General features: G+C 49.1%; 3 protein-coding genes across 4 annotated transcripts; 2 read left to right on the forward strand and 1 right to left on the reverse strand.

Moving 5' to 3' along the window:
* The first annotated feature begins 1,267 nt into the window (after positions 1-1,267).
* LOC132324794 (epoxide hydrolase 1-like) lies at positions 1,268-10,689 on the forward strand. Of its 2 annotated transcripts, none has more exons than XM_059841280.1 (10): positions 1,268-1,400; positions 2,723-2,746; positions 3,615-3,828; positions 4,626-4,806; positions 5,598-5,828; positions 6,195-6,324; positions 6,635-6,849; positions 8,720-8,828; positions 9,168-9,287; positions 10,282-10,689. In XM_059841280.1, the coding sequence occupies exons 1-10, from the start codon at positions 1,372-1,374 to the stop codon at positions 10,475-10,477; spliced, it is 1,449 nt and encodes a 482-aa protein (XP_059697263.1). In that variant the 5' UTR covers positions 1,268-1,371; the 3' UTR covers positions 10,478-10,689. The 2 variants fall into 2 exon arrangements, with proteins under 2 accessions (XP_059697263.1, XP_059697265.1); XM_059841282.1 differs by lacking the exon at positions 1,268-1,400 and adding an exon at positions 1,653-1,673.
* A 1,826-nt stretch (positions 10,690-12,515) lies between these two features.
* MAD2L1BP (MAD2L1 binding protein) lies at positions 12,516-14,667 on the reverse strand. The gene is made up of 2 exons (XM_059841283.1): positions 14,380-14,667; positions 12,516-13,136 (listed from the first exon to the last, which is right to left on the reverse strand). The coding sequence occupies exons 1-2, from the start codon at positions 14,563-14,565 to the stop codon at positions 12,606-12,608; spliced, it is 717 nt and encodes a 238-aa protein (XP_059697266.1). The 5' UTR covers positions 14,566-14,667; the 3' UTR covers positions 12,516-12,605.
* Positions 14,668-15,758: 1,091 nt separating this feature from the next.
* On the forward strand, positions 15,759-26,366 carry GTPBP2 (GTP binding protein 2). Its single transcript, XM_059841288.1, has 12 exons — positions 15,759-15,964; positions 18,202-18,228; positions 18,828-19,012; positions 19,295-19,403; positions 19,951-20,148; positions 20,412-20,586; positions 21,219-21,438; positions 21,859-21,994; positions 22,406-22,464; positions 23,177-23,348; positions 23,620-23,784; positions 24,163-26,366. The coding sequence occupies exons 1-12, from the start codon at positions 15,782-15,784 to the stop codon at positions 24,358-24,360; spliced, it is 1,827 nt and encodes a 608-aa protein (XP_059697271.1). The 5' UTR covers positions 15,759-15,781; the 3' UTR covers positions 24,361-26,366.
* Positions 26,367-27,401: the final 1,035 nt, after the last annotated feature.

The following is a 27,401-nucleotide window of genomic DNA, read 5'->3' on the forward strand; positions in this document are numbered from 1 at the left end:
TAAGCAAATAAAACCCTGGTGACAGTCTCCCTGCCACTGCTCTGCTACTTGTGTAAGCAAGGAGAATAGTCCTTACCAAAGTACATGTTTTTGTTGAAAATGTAAAAGGCAAAATACTGAGCATGGTGCATAATATGTCCATGATTCACCTTCCACTTTCATGTATGTATTCTTTTTTCCATACTGCTCTTCCCGTCACTTTCCCCCCACCCAGTACTCCTTAGGCTTTGAACTCTCATTCACCCAAGCTGTCAAATTCCTATGAAAGAGAAGACTTTATCCAGGACTATTTTACCAACTACAAGGAAAATGAAATCTTGGCACCTGAAATAAAACATAGCATTGATTTCTGTAGAAAATTAAAAATGTAACTTTTTCTTTATGTTTTGGCTGCTGCAAATCATGGGTGCACCTGGAATGCAGCCAAGCAATATACAGGTGGCAAGGGACACCTGGAGGTGAGCTCATGCCAACACCTGCTCAGAACAGGTTCAGCTCTGTCAGATTGCTCAGTGCCTTGTTCCTGTCAAATCTGGAATGCCCCCAAGGGTGAAAATCCCACATCCTCTCTGGACCCCAGTCCCAGCATCTGAATACCTCGGTGGGGGACTAATTTCTCCTCATACCTAACCTTAACTTCTCTGTTACAATTTGGCTCTTAGCATTTTGTCCTTCACCTGCTACTTCTCCAGGATGAGTCTGGGTCCATTTTCCCTCAGCTTTTCACTGGTTAACTGTAGACAGCAATAAGATCCCACCCTTTACTCTTTCCTCTCTAGGATAAAGATGCTTCTTCACCTTCCTCATACACCACATGGCCCAGCCAGCAGCTTGGTGGCCCTGCACCCCCAAGGCTGGGCCCTCTCCAGTCCATCTTCTACCAGCAAGGCCAGAAGTGGCTGTGGCAATCCAGGTGTGGTCTCAGGAGCGCTGAGGAGAGTGAAGAATCCCTTCCCTCGGGCTGCTGGCGGAAGTTCCCGCTACAGGGCTCTGTACGGGCTGTATAACCCAGCAGGCTTTTGCTGTGAGGACGGGGGGCTGCCACAGGCCGAGCGGAGGAGCTCAGGGCAGCCTCGGCAGGGCTGCTCTCGGTGCGTTCGGCGTCCACTCGGCACTGCCGCGTCCAGTCGGCATTGGCACATCACTCGGCACTGCCGCGTCCAGTCGGCCCTGGCGCTCAGGGCTGTTCCTGCTGCACGCAGGGCTTGGTCTGAGTCCAGCTCGGTCTGCAGCTGCACCCTCGGGCCATAGGTGGCACTGACGGACGATGTAGTTTGCGTAGTCCCCGATAAAACGTCACTGCGGAAGAGAGAGCCGGAGAAGAGAAGCTGGGATCGTGTCGGAGCAGCGGCCGGCCAAGGAGCGGCAGACATGTGGCGGGAGAGCCTTCCAAACGCATGGTGAGATCTCCTCGGCACGGGAGCGGGGATCCAGACCGGGCTCCCTGCGCCTGGGGTGTGTGAAAGCCCCGGGAGGGTCACCAGGTCGTGGGAGAGTGGGAGCAGGAGCTGAGATCTTCTGAGCACGAGTGCGGAGGAGGTGTTGATCCACTGAGCCTGGTTTGTGTCGCTCAGAGAGCTGCTTCTGGGACAGCCTTGCTTTGTTGGCAGTGCGGGGCTTGTGCTACTGCCTTGATAGCTGCTTTCACCCCTCTGCTCACCGACCTCCCGGATGTAAGTGCAGGGGAATATTCCTACCTGTTGCATAAATTGTCTGTTCTTAGGAGCCCTGTTCTTCCATGTCTGGAAGTGATTTAAGGGAAAAAAAAACCACGCATAGGCTGTTTCAGCAAGTGTGAGCAAATTGCCTCGGAAGTTACTGAGATGTCCATTACAGGCTCCAGGTTCTGAGCTTCAGACAGCAGGGGGAAACAAGGTGATAACAAACACCCAGTGGAGTTGGTTTTTCATGGATTAGCAAGTCTTTTTCCTTTTTGGCATTTGCTTTGGTTTGTTTTCTCTAAGTACTATAATTATTGTACCAAAGAACTCCCTAATGTAGCTGTGTTCCACGAGGCAGAGTAACAAGACTTGCTTCTATTGTTGCTAGATTTTAGACTGTGCTTTTGTACCAGAAGCTACTAGGCTTAAAGGGAACCGAGGAGGATACTTTCTTTTCCTTGCAGACAGGGGAGACCTAAAGGCTTGATATTCAGTCAGGAGTAGCTAGAAGTGTCAAAGGCACAGCAACTCCTTAAACTCTGGACGGGGAGGGGTCCACAAGCCTCTGCTGGTGCCAGCCCTGCAGCGCGATCAGCACCACATGGCTGGGAGCAGAACAGCCCTGGAGCTCGGAATTGCCCTGCTGAGGCTGTGCACCTATTGCAACACAGCAGTCAGAGTAAACTATTTTCTTGGCTGAAGCTACACAGCTGCTCACAGGATGAAACACTGCAAGGACACCTATGCAGTTGTTTACTGCCTTTCATCTAAATTCTGCTGAAGGAGGGAATATTATGGCAACAAATTATCTAGCTGAAGCACAGCCCAGAAACACTGTCTCTTTGTACAGAGGCCATGCTTTGTGAGCCCCTCTCTGCCCATCCTATCCAAAGAGTTCGAAAAATAGTGGCAGATGTTGCCAGGTGGCTAAAGAGCTTGTGGTCACATCCCTGGGCAATGAGTGGTGCTGGCAGGGGACATTCTTTGCATTATCCAGAAGGGTTGGAATAGGACAACACTATCAGACTGTAAGGATCTTTCTGGTTTTTTCCCTTTTGTAGGGAGAGCATCGTGTCCCGGATCAGGTGAGTGGAATAGCTGTTCTGTGCTGTGATCTCCTCTTTTGGTTAGTGCCTGATTGGGGCACAGCATCATCCCTTCTGTACTCTGGATGGCAACAGCAACAAAATCTTCACTCACAGTCCCCTTGCAGCCCCCTGCAGGAGCCTCCAACACCTCTACTAATCCCCAAGAGGAGCTGGGGAACTTGAAACACTAGTCAGAAGGGTGGGAAGGTACACTACATTTAGGACTGCACGTCTGTCAACTCCAGCTCGGGCAGCTTGGCTCCCACAACTCGAGTGTGGCACCTTGCTGTTCAGAACAGAAACAGGGACACCAGCAGACACTCCTTACTTGAGAGCTACAGGGGAGAGCCAGGATTGCCCTAAGAGATGATTCATACACAGATCCCTGTAGGGGATCTGTGTATGAAGCACTGGCAAGAGGAGCATGTCCAGCACATCTAGCTCTCTTTAGCAGCTGAAGACTTTTTTCTCTCCTCCTGCTCCTCAGCCCACTCTGCCCATGCAGTTTTTATTCCTGGACAAGTCCAGCTGCTACTGTCTCATTCACTGCAGTACCTGCCTCAAAGTAGCTTGGCCTGTATCCTATTGAACTTTGTCCTCCTGGGCATCCTGGTTCACAAGGAAAGGGACAAGGAAGAGTTTTGATCAGCAAGGACTTGAGACCCCTAAGAAGCCTTGGTAGATAGAACCCTGCCCGAAATCTTACTTGTGATCTTCAAAAATAATGGAAATGCCCTGTCCCTGCTGACTGCCTGGGATTTGGAGGCATTTGTCCCTGCTCAGTCCCTATGGATGTGCAAACAAGCCTCAGCATGTCCCTTTGACACTGCTGTTGTTGAACACAAGCAATTTTGTGCCTCCCCAGGCCTTTTGACTATTCTCAGAAGAATGCAGTCCTGATCCCTGCAGCCGCCCTGGGGGTTGGAGGGATTCTGCTTTACTGGCTCAGATCTGGACACAAGATCAAGACTATTGACATGGGCGATGGGTGGTGGGGCGCAGGCGAAAGGCCCCCCAAAGGGAAAGAAGACACAAGCATCCGTCCCTTCAAGATCGAAACATCTGACAAAGAAATCGAGGTACAGCTGGCTGGGGGGTAAGGAGGGGCAGAAAGCGGCAAGGGGAGGCAGTCCATCACCCACCTCACTGCCTCAAGGTGGTGCCTTGGGGCTGACAGCAGGGCACTTCCATGTGCCAGGGCAGCTACCCAGCTCCATTAGATGATGCTCTGGCTCACCATTCTTTACGAAGGGGATTTGAGCTCTAGTCCCTTGCAATGTTCCCTAAAGACTTTCTGGGACAGCAGCCCCCCTGTGCAAGCTGGGGCTTCTCCTGCAGAAAGGCCATGCTTTGAGCAGCAGACTTTGACAGTGAGTCTGTGGATGGTGTGGCAGGGCAGGAGGGCATTGGGACAGCAGTGGCACCAGTAGGGCAGGATCGAGGGGCTTCCACAGAGGAAAGGGCTGTAAGGCTGAAGAGGGAGGTATCTTGACTGAGTCATAGTTCCTCCATCCCTGCATGCCTGTCTCTAATTATCTGACCAGCAGCAACTCAGGGTGAGATTCTTATTCTCCGAGCCAGCAATGTTGCCGAGCTCCTAACAACAAAAACCCTGAAGTGAGTTAGTAGCAAGCCAAGAGTAGGATCCAGTACTCCTTGGTGCCCATGGGGAACTTGTAACCTGTAGAAAATTGTATTCCACATACAAACAATATCAGGTGGTCAATTAGAGTATGGCACTTCTTCAGGAGGGCTTGTGGTGTCCCAGAGAGCAACACAAAAGCCATCAGAGCCAGGACAGCCTGTCTGTGCCTGCCCTGGCATAGGGCACATGGCAGCAGCTGGCCACTCAGGCAAGAAGGGCTCCCTTCCACAGGATTTGCACCAGCGCCTGGATCGGTTCCGCTTCACACCACACGTGGAAGGAGCTGCCTTCCACTACGGCTTCAACTCCAGCTACCTGCGGAAGGTGGTGGCCTACTGGAGGAATCAGTTTGACTGGCGCAAGCAAGTGGAAGTGCTGAACAAATATCCCCACTTCCACACCACCATTGAAGGTGAGGGGCCCTCTGTGCCTTGAGCAGGTCTCACTCGGAAATGCACAGCAAGAAGGGGGAGATGTAAAATGTGACAGCATTTGAGATAACCTATGTATAACAGCTTCGTGATACAAGTGAAATAGAACTAGTGGAGGCTCTATTATTAATAACTTTATAGGAATTAAGACCATTACACAGTGGCAATAAGATTAGGTCTGCTTCAAGATGGGCTTCATCTGGCTAACCCATGCTAACTAATGATGAGGTGCTCTTCAGTGCTTGCCTTGAAGCCACCTTTGAAAACTGTGAATTTTAGCCATACTGAGGCTGGAATATCCCTCCCCACCACACAGTAGTTTAGCCAGGTGAGCTTACTTTACATAAATGATCTCAAGATTAGGGTAGAAAGGCTTTATGTAATTGATCTCTATGTTAGCCTTCCATCATGCCCTTTTTCATGTTTCTCTTTTAACTACTGTATTGTTTTTGCATGTCTCTTACCCCCATTGTGGTATACATTCAAGTGCAGTTCTTATATACTATGAGTCCAGTTTCTCAGGAGATGGATGCTAATCTCCAGTGACCCCAATATCTGTGGCTGGGGTCAATATCTCTGTCTGTATGTAAAAGATGAGACAACTGATACTATGCCAGGCATTCCCTTTCAGCCAGGCATCTTCTTGCAGTGGGCTGATTGTGGAACTTCTGCTCCAGATTCTAATTACAGTTTTGCCTCCCTCCTTTTAGATAATGTAGAGCAGAAACTGTGGTCCCAGAGCTTTAATTTTCATTTCTTGGGTATGTGGCAGGGATTGATATCCATTTTATCCATGTGAAGCCATCCTACGTTCCTCATGGTCAAACTGTTCGACCTCTGCTGATGGTCCATGGCTGGCCCGGCTCCTTCTATGAGTTCTACAAGATCATCCCTCTGCTCACGGAGCCAGCCAAGCATGGCCTGAACGAGGGTGATGTGGTGTTTGAGGTCATCTGCCCCTCCATCCCAGGATACGGTTTCTCAGAGGCATCTCACCAGAAAGGTAAGCAATTAAAAGGCTCTGTTGGAATTGCAGTTTTTGGAGTAACAAACACCTCAACTATCCCAGGCAGCCCTGAGCACTGCAGTTTGTAGTGCAGATGCCTCGCTCTTCACTAAGGCCCATGTGGTTGAGGCTCTGGGGCTGGCTGTGGAGATTTGCAGTACTGGAAGTCAGGTCTTATTTCGTTTTCCACTGAATTTCTTTCATCTTGCGTTCACTTTCTTGCCAAGGAGTGAGGCAGAGCAGCATTGCACACTGTTGCTTCCCACAGCCCCACACACACGTGCCTCGGTCAAGTCATAGTCTTTGGCCAGGGGAGGAACACTGGGACCAACAGGTCTCCTGTGTTTTTCCCTTTACCTACAGGGTTTGACTCCATAGCAACTGCTCGGATATTTCATAAGCTGATGAACAGATTGGGCTTCAAGGAATACTATGTACAGGGAGGAGACTGGGGATCTCGCATTACCACTAACATGGCCCAGATGCTGCCACAGTAAGTAGCAAAGGAAATCAGTGCAGAAAAGCTGCCTCCAGCTGCCTACCTTCTGGCTCCATAGTCCTACCTTCTGTTTGCCCTGCTTCTCATTCCCTTCTGCTCTGTTTCCTTCAGGGACAACCCCATCCTGTATGTTCAATTGCATATATATGCTTTGTATTGAAATTTTTTTTAAATCATGATGAACCTGAAGGTCTTGGTGTATTTGATTCAGTTTATCTCACAGCTGCAGTCATACTTGTTTTCTAGAAAACTTGGAGACAGAAAATGGCTTGATATAACCCTCTATTCCTTAACTTATTTTTAGGTCTGTGAAAGGGCTTCATCTAAATCTTGTTTTCATCACCGCACAAGGCTTGGGAAAGATGATTCGTACAATGCTTGGGGCTTATATACCATGGCTTGTAGGCTTCAGTAGGGAAGATGCTCAACGTCTCTACCCTTTCATACAGAAGAACATATTTGATGTCCTACGAGAGTCTGGATACTTACACATCCAAGCCACCAAACCAGACACTGCAGGTAATGTTCCTTCTCTGTATCCCTGTGAACATGGTACACCATTCACTTGTGGTACATGAAAACAAAGGCCAGCCAAATTTGAGAAGCAATGAGTTCTGGTGATTTGAGTGCAAGACTCATGGGGGTAATGAGTTTATGGGGATGAGAACTGTATAAAATGAAGCTAAAAGAAACCACTCAAAAAAAGATGGAAATTTCAAGTATATCTTTTCAAGGTCTTTTAAATAGCACACCACTTTCCTTGAGAATGAACCCATTTCCATAGAGTCTCTCAAAAGCAAAACACAGGGTTCTGAAATTGAAGCTTTGTGTAGTAAATGGGGCTGACAACAAGAAAAATATCACAAGCAAAGAGGTGCAATGTGAAAATTACAAATATGTAGACAAAGCTCAAACACCTGAAAAGACAGAATGCTGACGTCCTGGGCCCAGTGGATAAGGACTATGAGGAAAAGATATGGCCATTTCATAACGCTTAAAGGATCTCTTTGCATCAGTCCCCACTAGAAAGGATTCTGGGGTATTGCTTTATTGAAATAATCCCTCATCAGGAAAGACAGCAGAGCTGTCTCAGGCTGGTGTCAGATTTGTAGACCAGAGAACAAACAGCCCCCCCATGCCAGCAGTTTACCAAAGAAGAAGCAGCTCAAACTGGAATGTCAGTGAATGCCTAGATTATTGCTTGAAGTGATTGCAAACCCAAAGAAATAAAAGGAGATAAACAATATACCAGGTGGGGAAGAGTTGTGGTGGTGGTGTTTCTGGTTGCTTGGGTGTTTTTAAGGGCCAAAAACTATAGGTATCCACAGAAAAATGGAGATTAGTATGTCTAGTCTCTGATCAGGAATCTGACAGAATTGTTTAAACAAGGAGAATCAATTCACAGGGGATAATATCACAGGGAAAACATGCTTCAAGAATCAGAGCTCTGGCAGAATCAAAGAGCTGCTGATCCACTAATGGAACTTATATAATTGCCAAAAATATTTTGTTGAGACTCCTTCCCCAGCTTTCTTAAGAAATTGAACTGCCTTAAGAAAAGGATTGAAACTAGTCAATGTGAGAATCCAAGCACAGGAATAAATCCACAAATTCCAGGGGAGGGAGAGAATCACAAAAATCTGTGCTGACACTTATACCCATTAACAAGATCCAAACTTATCTAGGAAAAAAAGTTAATAATTGGATGTGAAATTGACAGTTATCCAAGCTTTGGTTTATAAGTGACTGGTTGATAAAACCAGCCAATAAAAACTGATATCAACAAAGTTCAAAGCAGTTTAAGAAAGTCATAGTTCAAGTGGGTTCAGTTGGTTGCTCCCATATGAGAGAATCCATGAGTCAAGGGTAGTGCTCTCAAAAATTGGTTGGATCAAAGATTAAGGCAATTTCGCAAACTCTAAAAAAAAAAACAAAAAGCAAAACCACAGAATCCATTATATTCATGATATTCTGAATCTGCTGCATTCCTGTTAGCCCTGTTTCATAAACATATTTTAGAATCAGAATACATCCCATCCTAAGCACAATAATGGTCCCAAATATTTTATATGAAATTTCTTTTCAGAGTGCCATCTCTTTACATCTGAATTTGCTCCTTCTGCCACACATCTCCAAGAAGCCAATGGAACTTCCTTAGCTCCCAGCTTCTTTTGTGTAGGAATTATCTGAATTTGTAGTGCCTTCAGATACAGACAGAATTCCTCTGCAGGGCATTTGTCACAAATAAAGTACTATAAGGGAGAGATAAATACAGACTCTACTGAATTCTCTAGAAAACTCTGAACTCTTCATGAAAGTCCAGTTTAACTTGCACTGAAGTATTGCAGTGCCAGGCAACTACAACAGGTCTTCTCTTCTCCTCACTTAGGCTGTGGACTGAATGACTCCCCAGTGGGGCTTGCTGCATATATTATGGAGAAATTCTCAACCTGGACAGACAATTCATTTTTGCATAAAGATGATGGAGGCTTGGAAAGGTAAGATGTTAGGTTATGATGTTATTCTGTGAGAAGTCTCATTAAAAGAATGACTGGTGGGAACTAATATGAGGATACAGGTAAAATACTGGCCTGTCAAAGCTGAAATTTACGGAGGAAAGACTGACATGACAAGCACTAGTTTAAACTTACAGCAGACTGCCTGCACGCTACTGCTTTAGCACCAGGCAGTTTTGCCCTGAACACACAAGTGACAACTAATCTGCTGCTTGAAAATAAGTGGAGATTAAGAGGGACAGCAGTTCTTCAGGGCATGAGCCCAGCATAGAGCACTGAGGAACAGCTTCCAGTTAAATTTCTTCCTCTCTCTCTCAACAGCAAATACTCTCTTGATGAGCTTTTGACCAATGTGATGATTTATTGGGTGACATCCTCCATTGTGTCCTCAATGAGATACTACAAGGAAAACTTTTCCAAGGACCCAAGAATTCATGACAGGTAATTGTAGGCAAGCTGCAAGGCAGATTTGCAAATGAGGTTGAAACATTTGCCTGTGTCAACAGTTAGATCACTTACAACAGCACATTTAATTAGTTCTGAGAAAAACGAAAGTCCAAATTCTTACTTGCTTTTGATAAATATAGTTAAGGGTCACTTTTCTTTTGAACCTGTAATGCACACAAGGTAGCTTGCAGCCAATACAATGCAAAAGACTTATTAAAGCACCAAGCAAAGTCTTGTGTTCAAAATACAAGTCTATATATTTATTCACCAAACAAATGTGACTTGTAGCCCAGTTCAGTGAAAACATAACAGAAGATCATGGGCAATCCTAAGAGAGAAATATAAACTGAATTAGGAAGGCTACTGCTTGCTGGAGGATAAGCTAAGAACTACAAGAGTTAAGCACAAACCTGGGGTAGCAACTTGGAGAGAGGTACTTGAAACCCAGCACCTCGTGATAGCTGGTACTGTGATGATGTGATAATGTGATGATGATGTGATGATGCTAAAACAGGCTGACCACAAAATGTTGCTGAGCAGACTTCTCCAAGTAACTGATCATCTAAACAAGTGGGGGAGTCTTTTTCTTGGTGGACTGAACCAGCCCCTTTCCTCTCCAGAGGGTCATTTGTTACACATTTGGTGCCAAATTCTAAAGCAAACAGGAGCTGGCTTATTTCTCAGAGAGGTATTGTATCTTGTCATGTAGCACAACACTGCAGCTTACAAAAGTTAAGCTCAAAGATGGGAAGCATTTCAAGATCAACCTGTGCGCAAACTTGGCTCTACTTTGCACCTCTACAGATATCATCTTCTAAAACTCAGTGATATCTGAACGGAAATGGAGCTCCTCAGTGGAGTGCAGACCAGGAGGTACACTGCACAAAGTAGGGAAACTTCTCCCGCTGAATGCGTTCCCAGAGACAGAGGTTTTTATAGACTTCCCCCAAGACTTGTTTCAACAATGCAATTAATTTATGTCTTCTAGGTTTGCAGTATATGTTCCCACAGGGATTGCAGCTTTTCCTCAGGAGCTTGTACATGTACCACGTGTCTGGGCAAAGGATGTCTACAAGAACATTGTCACTTACACTTACATGCCACGTGGAGGGCATTTTGCTGCCTTTGAGGAGCCAAAGCTTCTGGCACGTGACATCATGCAGTTTGTCCGAAAAGTGGAATAGCTGTGAGCCTGCAGTTGAAATATATGCATAGAATGGAAACAAGTGATTCTACCAGTGGTAGAACCTTAGACTGGATTTGTTTAATCCCTCAAAGTAATCACATATAGAAGCCAGCATTTTATTTTGATTATAATTACAGTCCTGATTTTTAAAATCAACTTGTAATGTTTTCATAAGGAAAAAAAAAAACACCAAACCAAAAAATCCAAAAAGCACCTTGTATTCCTTTGTTCCCAGCACCCTATCATTGCTGCATTCATCAAGTATATCAGAATATGTAAACAGTTTATTGCGGTAACATTGCACTCAAATGAGGAAGAGAAGTGAAAGGAACTGGCCAAGGCTTCTGTTTTAAAAGCTTCTTTAAACACTTGGGCACATGCATTCTTAAACATGTGTTACAAGCAGCTTTGGTGGAAGCATAAAGGGTTTTATTCTCCTGAGCACAAACACTACTACATTCAAGTTATATTTCCTTCAAGAGACCTGAGATTTCATATTCAAGTGGGCAGCTACACATAGGCAGCTTTCTTCACTCAAAGTTTTTCCCCTATAACAAGCTTAAGAAGCAGCTACTGCACATTGTAAACAGATATTAATGGATACTACTGCAGAGAGGGCACTCTAGTGTTCTCCAAGCTCAGAAATTTCAAATTAAATTCCTACTTCTCATTCCATCCAAGAAGTCAAAGTTAAAATATGCACCAAGCATAGAGGGTTACTTCAACCTTCACCCTCTTCACAAAGGGCTTTTACCACCCCACTGTGCATTTTTTACCAGTAACAGCAAGTACCCTCACTACCAGTAGGCTTACCTTTCTCTTCAAATGCGATGGAGTTCTTTCAAGCTACTGAAAGCTCATTACAGCACAGATAATAGCCCAGCTGACTGAACACAGCTCCAGCAGATATCTAGTTCTAACACACTGCTCTCAGGGCTTTTCTCCTTGTCCTGTTCTGCAGTAGACACCAGCCCAGAAGAATAGACTCAAGTTCTGATTCTAGGTAATACAGTCTGACTAAGAACACGAATTTGGCAGGTAAAGATTGTGATCAAGTTTAGCACTTTCCCCTGATTTCTATGCATTTAAGAAACGTTTAAGTCAAAGTTTCTTCCTCGAGTGAGAGAATCTTCCATTACTGCAGCAGCACTTCTAACTTAATCTTAGCAAAGAAACTGCTTACTTTTAATCTTATATCTAACCAATTGTCAGGGCTGTTAGGCAAGGATTAGTATAAAAAATAAATTACTTATTGCTACCCTGCCTCCATGGTACCAGTCTCTCTCCATCTCCAAGACAGCACTAGCTACAAGATTTTTTAGTTGCTGAAAAGTCTTACTTTGGAATGTCGAGGAACAGAAAGTGAGTTATAGGAAAGTGTAATATTACCAAATAGACAAGCAATTGAGTACTCAAGTGGGGCGCACACCGCGGCAGCTGAGGCAGCGTCGGGAGCTGCGGCTGTTGCTTGCAGGGTTGCCAGGGTCCCCTGGAAGCAGCTCCGCCCATCTCCACGGTAGCCCTGGCAGCTCCAGCCCTCTGCAGAGGGCTGCCTTCATCCTGCCCTATTCTTTACCATCTGGAAATAAATCCCTCTTCTGAAACTTGAAATGTTACTTCTGTGTCCCGCTCCAGTTTTGCCCACTGGTTTTTCTGCTGTGAGGAACCTTTTAAGGACTGCAGGATTTCCTCTCAGAAAGTTATTTTACAGGAAGTAACTTCACCTAAGAGAGCCTATGGGTAACATGGCAAAGGCAGGGTCAGAAAACGGCCATATTAAAACTCAGGAGGTGATTGGATGTATCCAGCATGTACCAGTTCAGCAAGCACTCAGCAGGGAAGTTTTATTCCCAACACATTAATTCATCCCGAGTCACAGATCAGGTCCCTAAAGAATCGCTGGACCTGTGTGCAACTGTGCCTTAAAGTGGATTTGCCTTCAATGACAACAAAGGAAATAAAGACAATATAGGAGCGCAGCAAGATACAGGAAGGCAGTAGACACCATGAAGAAAAAAAAATTCAGACAGACATGGTTCAAAAAATACATGGTTACATTTGCCAACATTAACAGCTAAAGAAAAAAAAAGTAATCAATATTCCAGTTAAATTTCTACAGAAGCCATTCATTCACTAAAGCCTTTGAGGGTCACTGGTGCTTGGAACCAGACATAGTCCTCCCAAGCAGGTGCTGTGTGCTGTGGAGGTGAGGCACTAACATGGAGGTCTCCATCACAGGACAACTTAATAGTCAGCTTCCTCCCTCGGCTCGGCACTTGGTAGTTGAGCTTGGGCCGGAACCACTCAACACCACAGTCACGGTGGCCCTGGAGCAGGACAAGAGTGCCTGTGACAGGGAGAGCCTTAAGTTCACTGAAGACGTCAGCAACAAACAGGCGATGAAAGAGCTGGCGAACACAGGGCGCAGTCTGGAGGCTCTCTTCAGCAGAGCCCTCACAGAACGCCTCCAAATTCAGTTCATAGAGCTCCTTGGGGTTCATGACATTGCCTCCAAGTAGGAAAAGAACCCGAGGAACCAGCGTCAGACTAAACATGACTTCCAGGTGCTGGAACAATCCCTCCAGCTCTGTCAGCAGCTGCTGGCACTTTCTGCTTGCCAGGCCCAGGGAATGCGGTTTCTCAATTCCATCTCCACCCTCAAAAACAAAAATTCACATTAACACATTTAGTTATGTGTCAGGACCCAGGACATCCCTCTGTCCTGAGCAGCCAAGACCTCTGCCAGGGGTCTCAGGGACCCTAGTACAGAGCCCAAAAATGCCTGTGGTTTTGATTATGACCCATGGAGCAGGTTACCAACCTTAGATGAAGATCTGCAAGCCACAACAAATTAAGTAGAATAATAGTGAAGTTATCACAAGGTGAAAAAAATAGATTTTAGGGTTTTCAGAATGGGGGTTCAGGGGGCAAGATGGAGGGATCTGGCAAGTCCAGCCTCTCTCCTTCACCTCCATCTTCTGCTGTGATGTTGGCACTTTTAGATTGGTTTAGAGAGAAGCTCATTGTCTAACATAGGTGATAGGTATTGGAAAGTAATTGTAAACATTGTATATGTAGTTTTTAGTATAAAGACATAACACCACCCCGGGGGCAGGCAGAGTGCCTCTGTCTTGCTGAGCAGACCTCGGCAGGACAGGAGAAAGAATTTTATAGATAAGATACAATAAACAACATTGAGACCGAGAAATTAAGAGCCCTGACTCCTTCTTCAAGCTCTGGGCTGGGAAGAGGGACTTTCCAACTTTCCTCGGGGTCATTCTGAGAAGCTAGAGACCCCGACAGTTATGAACATCTATTATATTCTGCAGAAAGCATGGCCCATCCCAGAGAGTGAAGGAACAAGCAGTTTGCGTTCATTTTGAGAGCTATAGGTACCCACAAGGGGAAGACGCACATCTCTCCACATCAGGAGATGCAAGAGGAACACAAAAGCACAATCCATAGCTACTCAGTTGGAATCTGAATCGCGCTATTAATGAATTCCAATAGGAATTAGAAGCCCATCATTCAAAGATCAGCCATCTCTCTGAAATCTCTTAACGGTATTTTGTTTGTTTGGAGTTTTACTTAGAGGTAATAAACAAATCAGTGACACACTTTGAGCAGAAAGCAGGAAACAAGCAATTAAGAACAATTTGTCGGCACCTTCAGCAGCCTGAATTTACCTCTGCTTTTGCCTCGTTTTGAAAAGAGGAGGTAACATTTAGGGATGCAGCCACAACAAGCGCTTTACTTTAAAAATAAAGCACGCTGCCGTGCGAGTCCCCGAGCGAGAAAAGGAGCTCTCAAGCAAACCTCAAACGCCACGGCCCCCCCTAATCCGCCGGCCCAGAGGCCGCCTCCGAGCACGGGGATGACCCCGCGGCCGCCGCCCCTCACCTGGGCCGCCCGCCGGCAGAAGTAGGCCAGCTGCTCGTAGGGCAGCGGGAGCTGGTTCCGCTGGTGCAGGACGTGCTTCAGGAGCTCGCAGGCGAAGCGGTAGCCGCTGCCCCGGCACACAGCTCCCGGGAACGCCACGGCCACAGCGGGGCTGCCCAGCACCGACCTGTCCCCCCGAGGCCTCATCCCGCCGCGATCCAGGCCCGCCAGCGCCGGGGAACGAGGAGACAGTCACACGCCCCCCCAACGGCCGCCGCGGTTTAAATGCCGCCGCCGCCGCGGAGCCTCACGGGAGTGGCGCACGGGCCGCCCGCGCGCCCCCCGGCGGAGAAGCCGCCGCGCTTGGTGGGCGTGGTGGGAGGCGGGGTCTCTGCGTAGCCCCGCCCCTCCGCTCCCCCTCCCGATCCCGTCCCGGGGCCGCCCGGCTGAGGCCGTGCCGGGAGCTCGGGCTGCTTCCTGCAGGACTATCCGCGGAGGGCCGCAGGAAGCGGCTGCGCTGTCCTCCACCCCGCTCCCGGCAGCCCGGGCGGCTCCGCTGTCTTGCGGAAGAGCCGCCTTCGCGCTGCCGCGCGGAGGCGGGGAGCGTGCAGGGAGTGCTGTGTTTGGAAACATTGTGCCCGCCGTCCCATTGGGTGCCGCCTCCAGCACTCGGCGAGTGGAGGGCGGGATGGCGAGAGGAGCCGCTCCGAGGCTGCTTTACAGGAACCGCGGCCACCTGTGCGGAGCGCCACGGAGGGTGTCGGTTGTACACGAACAATGATCCAGCGTCCCTCTCCGCAGGGCATGCGGCGGGGAAAGAGAAGGCGCAGTGGCCGTGGAACTGGAGACTAGGAATACACTTAGGGAATGCGGCGCACAGCTAGAGGTTATTTTGCTGTTCCGACCGCCCACCCCATTGGATCTCAATGTGTGCTGGGATCGCTCTGCGTCGGGCTGCTTCTGCGTAGTCATGAGGTACCTCCAATGTCAAACAGCTTCGAAAGTGCCCCAGTTTCCCGAATCCAGAATGACTGATCGCTCGATGTCAATAACCAGGGAACCCGGGGCTGTGAGCTGCCAAAGGGATGACCCAAGGGCGTCCGCAGATCCCGGGGAGCGGTGGCGTCCCGCGCGTTGTCGGCCGCTGCCGACAGGCGGCGCCCTCTCTCTTGGACTTCAACTCCCATCAGCCCCCGCGGATGGAACCCGTACGGTAGCAAGCTGGTCGCGCCGCGGGGCACGCCGGGAGGTGTAGTTTCGAGCGGGCGGCGCGCGGAGCGTTCTCGGCGTTGTAGGCGGGCGGGACTCGCTTTCCCGGGGCGCCGCGCGGCGGTCGGTGACGCCGGGGCCGGAGCCGGGCCGGCGGGGCCGGGCGGGGAGCGGAGCGGGCGCTGCAGGGGGCGGCGGGGCCGTGGTGGCCGCCATGGACTCGCGGGTGTCAGAGCTGTTCGGGGGCTGCTGTCGCCCGGCGGGCGGCGGAGCAGGCGCAGCGCTGCGCGGACGCGGGGGGGCCGCGCCTGGCGGCGGCGGCGGCTCGAAGACCAAGAAGAAGAACGGGCGGAGCCGCGGAGGGAAGGCCAACAACCCCCCGTACCTCCCGCCCGAGGTGAGCTCTGGCGGCCGCCGCGTCCCGTCAGCCGCGGAGGGAACGAGACCAGGCCCGGGGGCGGGGGGCGCTGCCCCTGAGGGGCGGGAGGGACCGGAGGTCGGTGCCCCCCCAGAGCGGGTCGGTGCCACGGCCGGACCCCGCAGGCTGGGTGGCGGGTTTGGCTGGAGGTGCCGGCGGTGCTGGTGCGGGGCCGTGCCAGGGTCGGGCTGACAGCAGCCGTAGGAGCTGTCCTGCAGCCCCGGCCCCGCAGCCGTGTGCCCGCCTGCCCCGGGCTCTCCTCCGGGCCGTGCTCGCGCCCCTGGTGCCAGCGAGTTCCCTGCGGGCTCCACCGGAGCCTGTCCGTGAGTCGTATCGCACTGCCTGGCGTCTGTCTGTGGGCGTTTTGCCGCCTGCGATCGAAATAGCTTCGAAAATAAAGCTTTGCTCGCCTGGTAGTTCCAAACATCCCGTTTGCATCTCTCCCTTCCCGAGAGACTATCTGGTGGGTCTGAGCCCCTTTCCATCTGCCAGACGGGTTCTGGTGACTCCCTTCCCAGCTAATTTGACAGCTGTTTCCTTACATAGGGCTGCAGGTGGTATGGACAGAGGGTGAGGCACTTGTCTCTTGCAGCAGGAAGAAGTAGCATCGGTAGTACCGCGGGTGTGTGCTCAGGTAGGGCACTTGTCACCGCTCTCAGAACTGTCACTGTGGGGAGAATGACGTTGGCTCAGACTCAATTGCTTGGCCCCCGTCAGTGAACTTGCTGTAAAATATATAATAACCTGTGCTGGGAGGGAGCAATTCCTCCACAAGGCAGGCCTGGGACTCTTGGGAAGATGTGAAAACACCGCTTTGCTACTGTTAGATCTTCTCTACGGGCAGGACTGTGCCCTGCAGCCGCAGTTTAGTTCTTGTTCCTTTCAGCTGGAGGCTGGAGAGTCCCCTGTGGTTTCAAATCAGCTTCCTGTTTCTGGCTACCCTCTGCAGTGTGTGCCCCAGCAAGTCTAGGCTTGTTGCTTTTCTAGTCTCAAGTTCCTTGGAGAAGACCCGCTCCTTTATTTAGACAATAGTGCAGTAGGTGAATGGGTTTTGCTTAGAACTGGAAAGCTGGTAGATGGCAAGAGAGGAAAACCTGCTACTAGTACCTTTTTCTCACAGCACAGCCCTGCTGCCAGAGAACTGAGCTGACAGTTGAGAACTTCTGTTGGCCTTTTGCCACTGTAAGCACCGCTGTGGTTAAGAGCTGAGCTGGAAGGCAGGGAGAGGGCTGTTGCCTCTCCTGACATGCAAATAGGTATCCAGAGGAAAAGGAAGTGCTTATTGTTGCCAGCCCCATTTAGTCTGACAGAGTATGTGGCTTCCTAAGGGCTCCAGCCCTTTCTTAGAGGTCCTTACACTGAATCACTGGGAAAAATTACTTAAATATTGTATATCTAATTGTAAAATTAGATATTCTGTTTGGTAAGCTGGGGCCTGTTTTGGTTGAATTGAGCTTGATGAGTACCTGGACCTTTCTGTTACAACCCCATCTGATCTTCCCTGAGAAAGTACTTCTGAGTGTATTGTGTACAGACAGTCCCAATCAGGTCTGGTTCTCCAGAACTCTGGCCAGTGACTAGCTGGCAAATGAGTCATTACCTTGCTTCTTTATATCTGCAGTCCTTCCTTGTAGAGAGAAGATACATAAGGATGTAGAAGGAACTTAGTGAAAAACTAATTGAGTGAGGGAGAGTATCATTGAGCAGGAGAGGGAGCAGAAGCTTTTGCTCTCAGGCCCCTGTTTCTGTGTACATTGGATGGATGGAAGCTGCTGGATAGGGTGGGAGTGGGATGCTGTGGGTGGCATTTTGTGGATCATGGTTCGGTGAGGGGGGAGACTTTAAATCATATGCTGGCCTGTACCTTTTTGAAACTGGAATTCTCTCTCTCTCTGTGACTGTTAGGCTGGCCCTATTCTTTACTGTCCAGAAAAAAATTCCCCCCTGGATAGTATTACCCTTTTGCCCCACTCTAGTTCTGTCCTTTGGTATTCATGATGTGGGATACAAACAGCACAAACAAACCATAAGGAAAGTTCTAGTTGAGTGTAGGAAAGAATGGCAAAAGGCTGGGACCTAAGACAGTCTCTTTCTGCCACTTTCCATCTCTTTGAAATCTTTAGCACCATCTTCAGAATATATGGGCAGCTGGTGCCTATAGAAGTCCCTGTGGGCACAGCATCTAACTCTTCTGTCTTGTTTCATTCTCTGACCAGGCAGAAGACGGGAACATCGAGTACAAGGTGAGTCTTTTGAGGCTGCAGAAGGAGGTTTTCCTCCCAGAGAGTTTTTTTGCAGTGAGTAACTTTACCAAAGACAGCCTATGGGTAATATGGCCAAGGAAAGGACAGAAGAGTGGACACTGCACTAAGGAACTTCAGTTCATCTTCTGTGTCTCTGTGCCAAGCATTACCCAGTGTGATGAGCTGGAAAAGTTTGATCTCAGTACTGAATTTTAGGAATCTCTTCTAGTATGTGATGCCTACTCTATTTTTCTTGAGACGGTGATGCAGATATCCCTGAAAATGATTTGCCACTTTTTTGTGGCTGCCCTACCATTTGCACTTATTGGTTCCTGGATCACAGATTGGTCACAGAGTGCTGTCTCTAACCCTGCAGCAGGCAAGGTACAGATCCCTTTGTCAGGATGTGGGAAAGTTCTTCTACCATATATTTGTATCTTTGTGAAACCCTTCTCACCAGTCCCATGGCTTCTGTTCAGACACTAATACAGGCTGTGCTTTCTAGAGGTGGGTCAAAGTTGGGAACATTGCTTGGGAATTGGGCAATGGGATTGCCTCTGCATCCAGGCTGTGACTAGAACTGCCCCTCTGTTAAACAGCTGAAGCTGGTGAACCCCTCGCAGTACCGCTTTGAGCACCTGGTGACACAGATGAAGTGGCGACTGCAGGAGGGCCGAGGGGAGGCCGTCTATCAGATCGGCGTGGAGGACAACGGGCTGCTGGTCGGCCTCTCGGAGGAGGAGATGCGAGCCTCGCTCAAGACGCTGCGCCGCATGGCAGAGAAGTAGGTGCTCCCTTTGTCTGCAGGGCCCACCAGCATGACTCCCTGGAGTCCCCTGAGCAGGTGGCAGCTTCATCCTACAAAGCCCCTGTGTGACTGACATTCCTTCAGTCCTGAGGCTCTGGAAACATGAGGAAAATTATAGGGCTTTTGTCTGGAAACTTGAGGCTCCTTCCCTGCTATCCCCAGCCTTCATCCCATTCGCTTTGTCAGCTGTTATCGTAGAGGTGCAAGGGCTGTCAAGTACAAATGTGTCTCACTCCTTCTTTTTGTCTTTGTTGGCAGGGTTGGGGCTGACATTACAGTGCTGCGGGAGAGGGAGGTCGATTACGACAGTGATGTTCCAAGGAAGATAACGGAGGTGCTTGTCCGAAAGGTGCCTGACAACCAGCAGGTAGGGACCTGTGGTTTGGCTGTCTTCTCCTGCTGGAGACCTAGAGGCTTTGTATGAGCAGCTTCCTTTTGGGATGGGAGGCCAAACCCTAGAGGCGCTTTGTCATAGGTTGGCCCATAGCAGATGCTTTAAAGGGCTGCCAGAGGGAGGCTTGATGATAATGCTTCTTATCTCCAAGATTGTGATTGAGGCAGATGTCAGTGCAGGAGATTGCCTGGATCAGAGGTGAAAAATTATTTCACTTCTATGGCAGTGGTTCTGATGCAGACCCATGTGCAAACAAGGAAGGATTTAGAGGTCTGCTGCAACAAATAGCCTTTTTTGTGATATCAAAGCCTGATATGTCACATCTCAACTCTAGAGAGTGTATCACAACTGCTGGGCAGTGGTTTGCTGGGAGCAGGAGCAGAATCTGAGCAAGACTAAACTGCACATTGTCCCTGCTGTAGGGAAGCTCTCTGAGCTGCACCTCCACTGCCCAGTAGTGCTTGTGCACTCAGCACAACAGTGGTTAAGTTTAATGATTTTTTTGTTCTTTTTCCTGTAGTTCCTAGACCTTCGAGTAGCTGTCCTAGGGAATGTGGACTCAGGGAAGTCAACACTGTTGGGTGTCCTAACGCAAGGAGAGCTGGACAATGGGCGGGGTAGAGCACGCCTCAACCTCTTCCGGCATCTCCATGAAATCCAGTCAGGAAGGACATCAAGCATCAGCTTTGAGATCCTTGGCTTCAACAGCAAAGGAGAGGTAAGAGAGAGTGGGTTGCTGAACTTAGAAAGCTGGAGAAGACCAGGATTATCCTCCTTTTAGACAGGAGGGAAGAGAGGTGGAACAGTTCTCTGTCCCTTAAGCTAAACCTGAGTGTTGGTTGTACGTTTGCAGCAGACACTGTTTCTTGCACCCATGGTGGATGATCTCTACTTAGTAATTCTGACATCAAAGTGGATAGATAAGGGTTTTCTTTACGTGCCTGCTGGGGCTGCCTCTCTCACAAGCTCCTTATCCCTTAGGTGGTAAATTACAGCGACTCCCGGACAGCAGAAGAGATCTGTGAGAGTTCTTCCAAAATGATCACTTTCATTGACCTGGCTGGCCACCACAAGTATCTGAAAACAACCATCTTTGGCCTCACCAGCTACTGCCCAGACTTTGCCATGCTGGTCGTTAGTGCCAACACTGGCATTGGTGAGTGTCTCCCTGCCTGCATGGATTGAGTGCAACACGTGAAGAGGAATGGAGAATGAGTGGAATGGGTCGTTGTCAGCAGTGAATGGCTTTCAGAAAAGTTTATTCATTTGTAAGCTTCTACTGATATCTTGTAAGCCAGTGTCTATGAGTGCCTGGGAGGGGAGTTGATCTGGGATCCTCTTACTGGCTGTAGACCCCATTAAACTGTACCCTGGACTGAGAGGATTTGTTTGGCATTTGGGGCAGTGTTTCTCAGGAAAGAAAACAACTTTGAAATATTCTTAGGGGTGCTGGATCCCAAAGTCTTGTAAAAAGGCATCTGGAGTTCTCCCACATCTATCTCTGACATTTTTGTAACTGTTCTCTGGCAAACTTTGGTCAAAGAATGAAAACTGCTGCATCTTTCTGAAGTAGGTAGATCAGTTACAAAATTTCTTAGTGGTTTTTATTTTTCTGGACTGATGTTTAGTTTTGTTTAAGAATAATTGCTTTCTCAATGCATGATGAACTAAGCAGTTACAGTGAAATCTCTAGAGTGGGCCCGTGGGATAGCCAGGAGACAGCTATCAGCATACACAAGCTACAGTGGTGACTGCTAATGCACCTACGCTCTCACTTGTCTCCTGCAGCGGGCACAACACGCGAGCACTTGGGCTTGGCCATGGCCCTCAAGGTCCCCTTCTTCATTGTCATCAGCAAAGTCGACCTGTGTTCAAAAGCCACCGTGGAACGGACAGTGAAGCAGCTGGAACGAATCCTGAAGCAGCCAGGCTGCAACAAGCTCCCCCTGCTTGTGAATTCAGACGACGATGCAGTTACAGCAGCACAACAGTTTGCACAATCTCCCAAGTAAGGGACTGTTCCTTTCTTCTGTTGGGAGCAGGCAATTCAGACTGGGCTGCCATGCAGAACTGGGGATGGGTGAACACAGGGGAGGTGACTACATCTTGAATATCTCTGCTCCTTGTTTCCTACCTTTGCATTCTCCAAGAAGGTATTTTCCCCTCCCAAACTTTTTTCTGGGCTCTGGGAGCAAAGGCTGCAATAGAGTTACTTCTTCATGAGAAAAGTGTGTGTTGACAAGGGATTGGTGCCTCACCCAAACATTGAGGCAGGGGTTGCTGTGGAGTTGTAGCTAGCCTTCCTGCTTTAGGCACTTACTGGTACAGTGTCCGTCTTCCTGTGGGTCTCAGTAGATTCAGAATCCCAGAAACCTTCTGGAACTGTGCTGTGGCCTTCTGGTTATTTCTGTCTACTTGTGTCTGACAGCATCACCCCAATCTTCACACTGTCCAGTGTTTCTGGGGAGAACCTGGATCTCTTGAAAGTCTTCCTCAACATCCTCCCTCCACTGACCAACAGTAAAGAGCAGGAAGAATTAATGCAGCAACATACAGAATTTCAGGTGGGTAGGGGTTGTTTCTTTCCAGCTCTGATACTGGACTCATTGCTGTGCCATGGGAGAGATGTTTGGAGAATTTGGACACCATGGGTAGAGATGTGGTGAACTCGTGGACTATTGAGAGACATTAAAAAAAGGATTTGGTCCTTGATAAAAGCCTGATAGGCTGAATCTGTTGTAACCATGAGATGTCTGTCTCAGGGATACAATCATTTCTCTGGTTGCTATTTAAAAGGAAGAGCTTTGTTCCTTTAATGGGAAGGTAGTGAGAGCTGGTGAAGCTCTGAGACAGTGTCTGATGACCAGCAGAGAGATCACCTCCTTCCACATAAGGGGAGGACTCCTTGTCCTCATTCTGGAGTGCTGTTTCATAGCTGTCTGTCTGAGCAGCTTATTCTTGTTGCCTTGCTGCAGGTTGATGAAATTTATACGGTGCCAGAGGTGGGGACTGTTGTGGGAGGAACTCTGTCAAGGTAAGTGAGCCTAGGCAGATACATGTGGATGTGAATTGTTGCTGGAGTTCCCACAAGGTTAGTCACCTGCTGCAGAAGTGGAAGCTGTGTGAGGCTGCCAGATGACTGACTCTACACCCTACAGGGTGTTGGGAAGTGACATGTACAGACCATTGGTCATGTGGTCGCAAGCAGAGAGTCTGTTCTAAAGTTGCTGAATTAGGAATGTGTCCTGAAGCATGCTGAAAGAAGGCATGTTGGAATCTAGAGTTGGCAGAGGTTAGGTATGATCCCAAGGAGTTGCTTTCTTCCTTCCTCAGGTTGGGGGAGGAAATGTAAAAGGTAGATCCTTTGATTCCAGCAGGGGTTAAATGCACAGTACCTCATGAAAAGGCAGCTGTCCCTCCGTGTTAGGGAGCGATCAGAGCAGTCTGGCCATCAGCACACCCACACTGAAGGAGTGTCATCTGAGGTCTCTCCACCAGAAACAAAGCAGTGTGGCAGAGCACTGAGGGTGCAGTGGTCCCTGTCTGTACCTGGGATTCATAAGAGTGCTAGTGTGACTTTCACTCCTGCTTTAAGAAATCCTGATTCTCAGCAGCTTTGTCTCCCTGTTAGTCGGTCCAGGGTAAGAGTCCAAAGACTTGGCCCTGGGGAATTTGTTCAGGTTAATCTTGGAGGGTGAAATGTCTTTGTCTCCTGATTACCTGTGTCCTGCTCTTCTACCCTGCAGTGGGATCTGCCGAGAAGGAGAGAACTTGGTGGTTGGTCCCACTGACGATGGGAAGTTCCTTCGGCTGAAAGTGTGCAGTATCCAGCGGAACCGCTCTGCCTGCCGCGTGCTGCGGGCTGGGCAGGCAGCCACCCTGGCCCTCGGGCCCTTCGACCGCTCCCTGCTGCGCAAGGTTCGTCCTGCTCTTCCAGGTCCTTCACCGGTCCAGTGAGCAGGGCTGGAGGCTTCCCTATACATCCCCCATTGATAGGGTGGGAACGAAGTAGAAATGTTTGCAGGAAACAAAGGGGAGGAAATGGCCAGGTGACAAATTACAATGAGTACAAGGCTGAGAATGGGATGTAAGCTGAAGTCACAGAGTGGAGGTGTATTTGTGGTTTTGGGGGCTGTTCAGAAGCAAGGGGACTGGCCCTGACTGGTCTGAGCCTTGGGTTTTTCTGCAGGGCATGGTCATGGTGAGCCCAGAAATGAACCCCACCATCTGCTCAGTCTTTGAAGCCGAGATCGTGCTGTTATTCCATGCCACAACTTTCCGGAAGGGGTTTCAGGTGACGGTGCACGTGGGGAATGTGCGACAGACAGCTATTGTAGAGAAGATCCATGGAAAGGTAGGCCATGGGAAGAAAGGGGAGGAAGATGGACCTCCCTGTGGGGTTTGTTGGGTTTGTTAAGATTCCACCATGCCGTCTAGTAAAGCTGGGGGCTGCTGGTATTTTGAGTAGCTGTGTCCGTTCCTAGGAGCAGACTCTATCCCTTTATCCTGCCCATTTGGTTGCTTTTCCTCCAGACATGTTAAAGAAGAGAGGTGAATTCTATTCTTCAGGGCTTGTGTCTTCCTGTCTCTTCTTATGTATACAGTAATGGGAAGGGCTCAAGCCTTGCTTGAAGGCTGCTCATTTGCCTCGTCTTCTTACCATCCACACATACCTCTTCCTGCATGCATCAGCTTGGGAAATGGGTCTAAGCTCTCCTATTTTTCTTTTCAGGACAAGCTGCGGACAGGAGAGAAGGCAGTTGTCTGTTTCAGGTTCATCAAGCATCCTGAATACTTGAAGATTGGAGCCAAACTACTTTTCCGTGAAGGAGTCACCAAAGGCATTGGGCATGTCACTAACCTCCAAGCCATCACCACCAAAGAAAACGGTCTGGAGGAGTCCCTGGGGCCTGGACAGCTGAGCTTCTGACTACCAGTAGGTCAGAGAAATCTCCACTCACCAGCACCTGGGGAGAAGGCTGGAAGCTCCTGTGGCTTTCTGAGCAATGCCTGGAGCTGCTGCTGTCCCGTTCTAGTGTGGATGTCCCTCCTCTGCACTGTGAGATGGAGCATGAGAGAGTTTCTTCCATTCAATGCTGTACGTGGGACAAGTTAAGCATGTTCTCCACATCGCCTGCAGCTTTCATTTGGAATAGATTCCTTCAGAATAGATCAGAGGTACCTGCAGACCCGGGCAAACAAGTATTGGCTTTGTTTACTGTTTGGAAATTGCTGGTTGGGAGGCGCAGCGACCTTGAAGACAAGCAGTGAAGGGATATTCTTCCATCTCTGACACAAGGTCTGGTCCCATTTTTGCTGTCTGAGCACTGAGTTGATAACAGTGTTTTCTCAAATCATCCTTCAGTACATCCTTCTGGGCAGGGGATGGAACAGACCATGCTACCCACATCTGGGGCTTGGCTGAACCGCTCAGAATGTGTTCAGGACACTTTTTAACCGTTTGAATCTTGGTTGGCTTTAATCTGCTGTGTGTCCATTTGTGCATTGGTTTTGCGTTACTCCAATCTGAGTGTCTTACTGTTGGACAGATGTCCTGTTCCCCACTCACATGTACACATTTCTTCAGCAACCTCTTTATGACTTCCAGGAAGCTGTGGCTGCTCTGAGTGGCACAGCCTCCTGACATAACATCATGAAGACAGAGTTTGTACTTGGATCTGTTCCTTGCAGCAGCTGGACAGAAGGCCATTCTGTGGAGCGGAGCAGGGCCCAGGCCTGTGCTGGTGTGAGCAGGTTGTTTCCATGGATGTTTACCTGAAGGTGCCATCTGCACATTGGTAGCAGTGGTTTGCAGTGGGCTCCCTGTTATGGCTGTTCCCAGCTCACCTTGTTCCTCACACACTTGCCTTAATGTGTGAGGAGGACAGGCTGCATTACCTACACAAAACCAGGTAACTTCTGTTTTGACAGTGGCATGATTTTTATTTCTCTTGGAGCAAGAATTCCTTTCCATTGCCACCGGTGTTTATTGTCAGAGGGAAGCTGATGTTGCCAGCAAGGACTCTCTATGTAGAGTGGAGCACAAGTCTCCCGCTGTCTTGCAGCTCTGCTGTGTAGCCTGGAGGGTGCAGCAGGGTCTGTAAAGCTGTACATAGGCTTTTGGTTTTATTGTTGACTGTTAGACCAAATGTGTCTGCTGTGAGCAAAAGGCCTTCAGCAAACCCTGCTAGTTTGTGTGGTGGCCTGCTAGCCCTGACTGAAGAGAAGGGTGAGTGCCTGTGATAGCACTTGGACACCCACATAGCCCCTGTGCCATCCTGAGAGCAGGTTCTGCTGCTGGGCCGCTGGCACAGGCGCTGCTGTGCAGGGCCGTGGGTCTCTGCACTGGGTGAGGCCATCGTGGGGTGGGGAGGTGGGGACTGCACCCTGCCAAGAGCGTGCTGAGGTGGGGGGAAGCCTGGCAAGTGGTGGCATAAATGAAGGGAAGGCAGCTTAATAGTTGCAGGAGTGACCTGTCCCTTGGAGGGAGCACCGATCCAGCTGAAAACTGCTGCATCCCCAGCAGAGAGAAAGGAGTTGTTGGCTCAGGGTCACTGCTCAAGCAGGATCCCTTTTCTTTCCCATTCTGGCAGTGAGCTGGGTATTTCAATGACAGTCTTTTCACCAATGCCAGCTGCCAGCAGACTCTTCCCTTTGGTGCTAGTGGGTCACAAAGAGAGTTGGCTGGGGGTGGGGGACTCCAGCTCTTTGTACTCTTCTGCACTGGTGTTTTCTGCCCCAAAGGGGGGTGCTGTGACCTTTTCTGAAACAGCTGATAGCTGGTCTCACCTCATCCCTGCCATCTGTGGCATGACTGTTCTTGGTGCCATGCTCTTCATAATTGCTGTTTTGTTGTCTTGAATTTTTCTAATGCTGGGGATTGTCCCTGTTCTCCAAGCATCTATATAAATGTACAGAATAAAGATGTTTTATTGAGCTTGCTGGCTGAGTTGTACAATGAGTGAGGGTGGAGCTGGGCTCTTACCCTGCTGCCCTTGGAGCTGGGTCACAGTTGGAGCTGGCTACCCTTCACCCATTCCTAAGCTTCCTGCGTTCAGCCCTATAAATACCGCGCCATGGTGTGGAAAGAATGCACGCGCTGCTGTTTACAACCTCGCACTCCCGGCTTATCTGAGTAAGCCTGGGTGTGCAGCCTGAGGTGACAGCAGCCACGTCACCCTGAGCACAGCACTTTGGGCTGTTGTGGGCGGGACAGGCTGTGGCGAGAGCCTCCTCACAGTCACAAATTCCCCCAGAGCCTAATTAAAGAGACGCTTTCTAGGGCACACATCTAACCAGTGATTTGTTTCCAAAATAGCTTTGACCTTATCAAGAGGTTCGTGACTGCCTTGTCTCCATGAGAACAGGTTGTTCCCTTGGGACAAAGAGAGGCAGAAAGGTTTCCCTGTGGGGATGACTTGTGACCGAAAGGATTTGCCTCTTCTAGACTTGTTTTTGTGTCAGATAGTGGCATCTGCAGAGTCCAGTCCTGCCAGACACTTAGGAAATGAGATGTGCCACTGTCACCGGAGATGAGACAATCCTGCCAGACTGGTTGCTGTTTCTCTTCATGTGAGAACTTTGGGAAATTTGTCACTTAGCAATGTTAGGACTGTCATTAGTGGGAGTGACTTCATAATTCCTTCCTCTACTGATTACCAGAGCTGCACACACCAGAATGAGTTTCTTGTTGTTCTTGAAATCTCATGACTGTGTTGTCAAGTATTAGACTCCACTGACAGTAACGTAGCAGCATCCCAGCACAGGCTGTCTGCTGGAAGGAGAGAGCAGCTCAACAGCTGCATTTAGGATGATGCAGTTCAGAAAACAGCACATAGATAGGGAGTTGCAGCTTGCATCATTATCTGCTGCCTGAAAGGCTCTCTCCCCCCCTGCCCAAGGAAGGGAAGCCTGCAGCTGATGAAACTCCCTGAAATTCGATTCCTAACCCCACCCAGAGCTGCCTTGACG

This window comes from Haemorhous mexicanus, chromosome 3 (genome assembly GCF_027477595.1).
Source record: "Haemorhous mexicanus isolate bHaeMex1 chromosome 3, bHaeMex1.pri, whole genome shotgun sequence".
In the NCBI taxonomy this organism is placed as follows: domain Eukaryota; kingdom Metazoa; phylum Chordata; class Aves; order Passeriformes; family Fringillidae; genus Haemorhous; species Haemorhous mexicanus.

Bases quoted from the DNA above. Each gene is read 5' to 3' on its own strand.
- LOC132324794 (XM_059841280.1), top strand. From the start codon at position 1,372: ATGTGGCGGGAGAGCCTTCCAAACGCATG. The intron at 3,829-4,625 runs GTACAGCTGGCT...TCCCTTCCACAG, and splicing joins CATCTGACAAAGAAATCGAG to GATTTGCACCAGCGCCTGGA. The intron at 8,829-9,167 runs GTAAGATGTTAG...CTCTCTCAACAG, and splicing joins GATGATGGAGGCTTGGAAAG to CAAATACTCTCTTGATGAGC.
- MAD2L1BP (XM_059841283.1), bottom strand. From the start codon at position 14,565: ATGAGGCCTCGGGGGGACAGGTCGGTGCTGGGCAGCCCCGCTGTGGCC. The intron at 13,137-14,379 runs GTGAGGGGCGGC...TTTGTTTTTGAG, and splicing joins TCTGCCGGCGGGCGGCCCAG to GGTGGAGATGGAATTGAGAA.
- GTPBP2 (XM_059841288.1), top strand. From the start codon at position 15,782: ATGGACTCGCGGGTGTCAGAGCTGTTCGGGGGCTGCTGTCGCCCGGCG. The intron at 18,229-18,827 runs GTGAGTCTTTTG...TCTGTTAAACAG, and splicing joins ACGGGAACATCGAGTACAAG to CTGAAGCTGGTGAACCCCTC. The intron at 22,465-23,176 runs GTAAGTGAGCCT...TCTACCCTGCAG, and splicing joins GTGGGAGGAACTCTGTCAAG to TGGGATCTGCCGAGAAGGAG.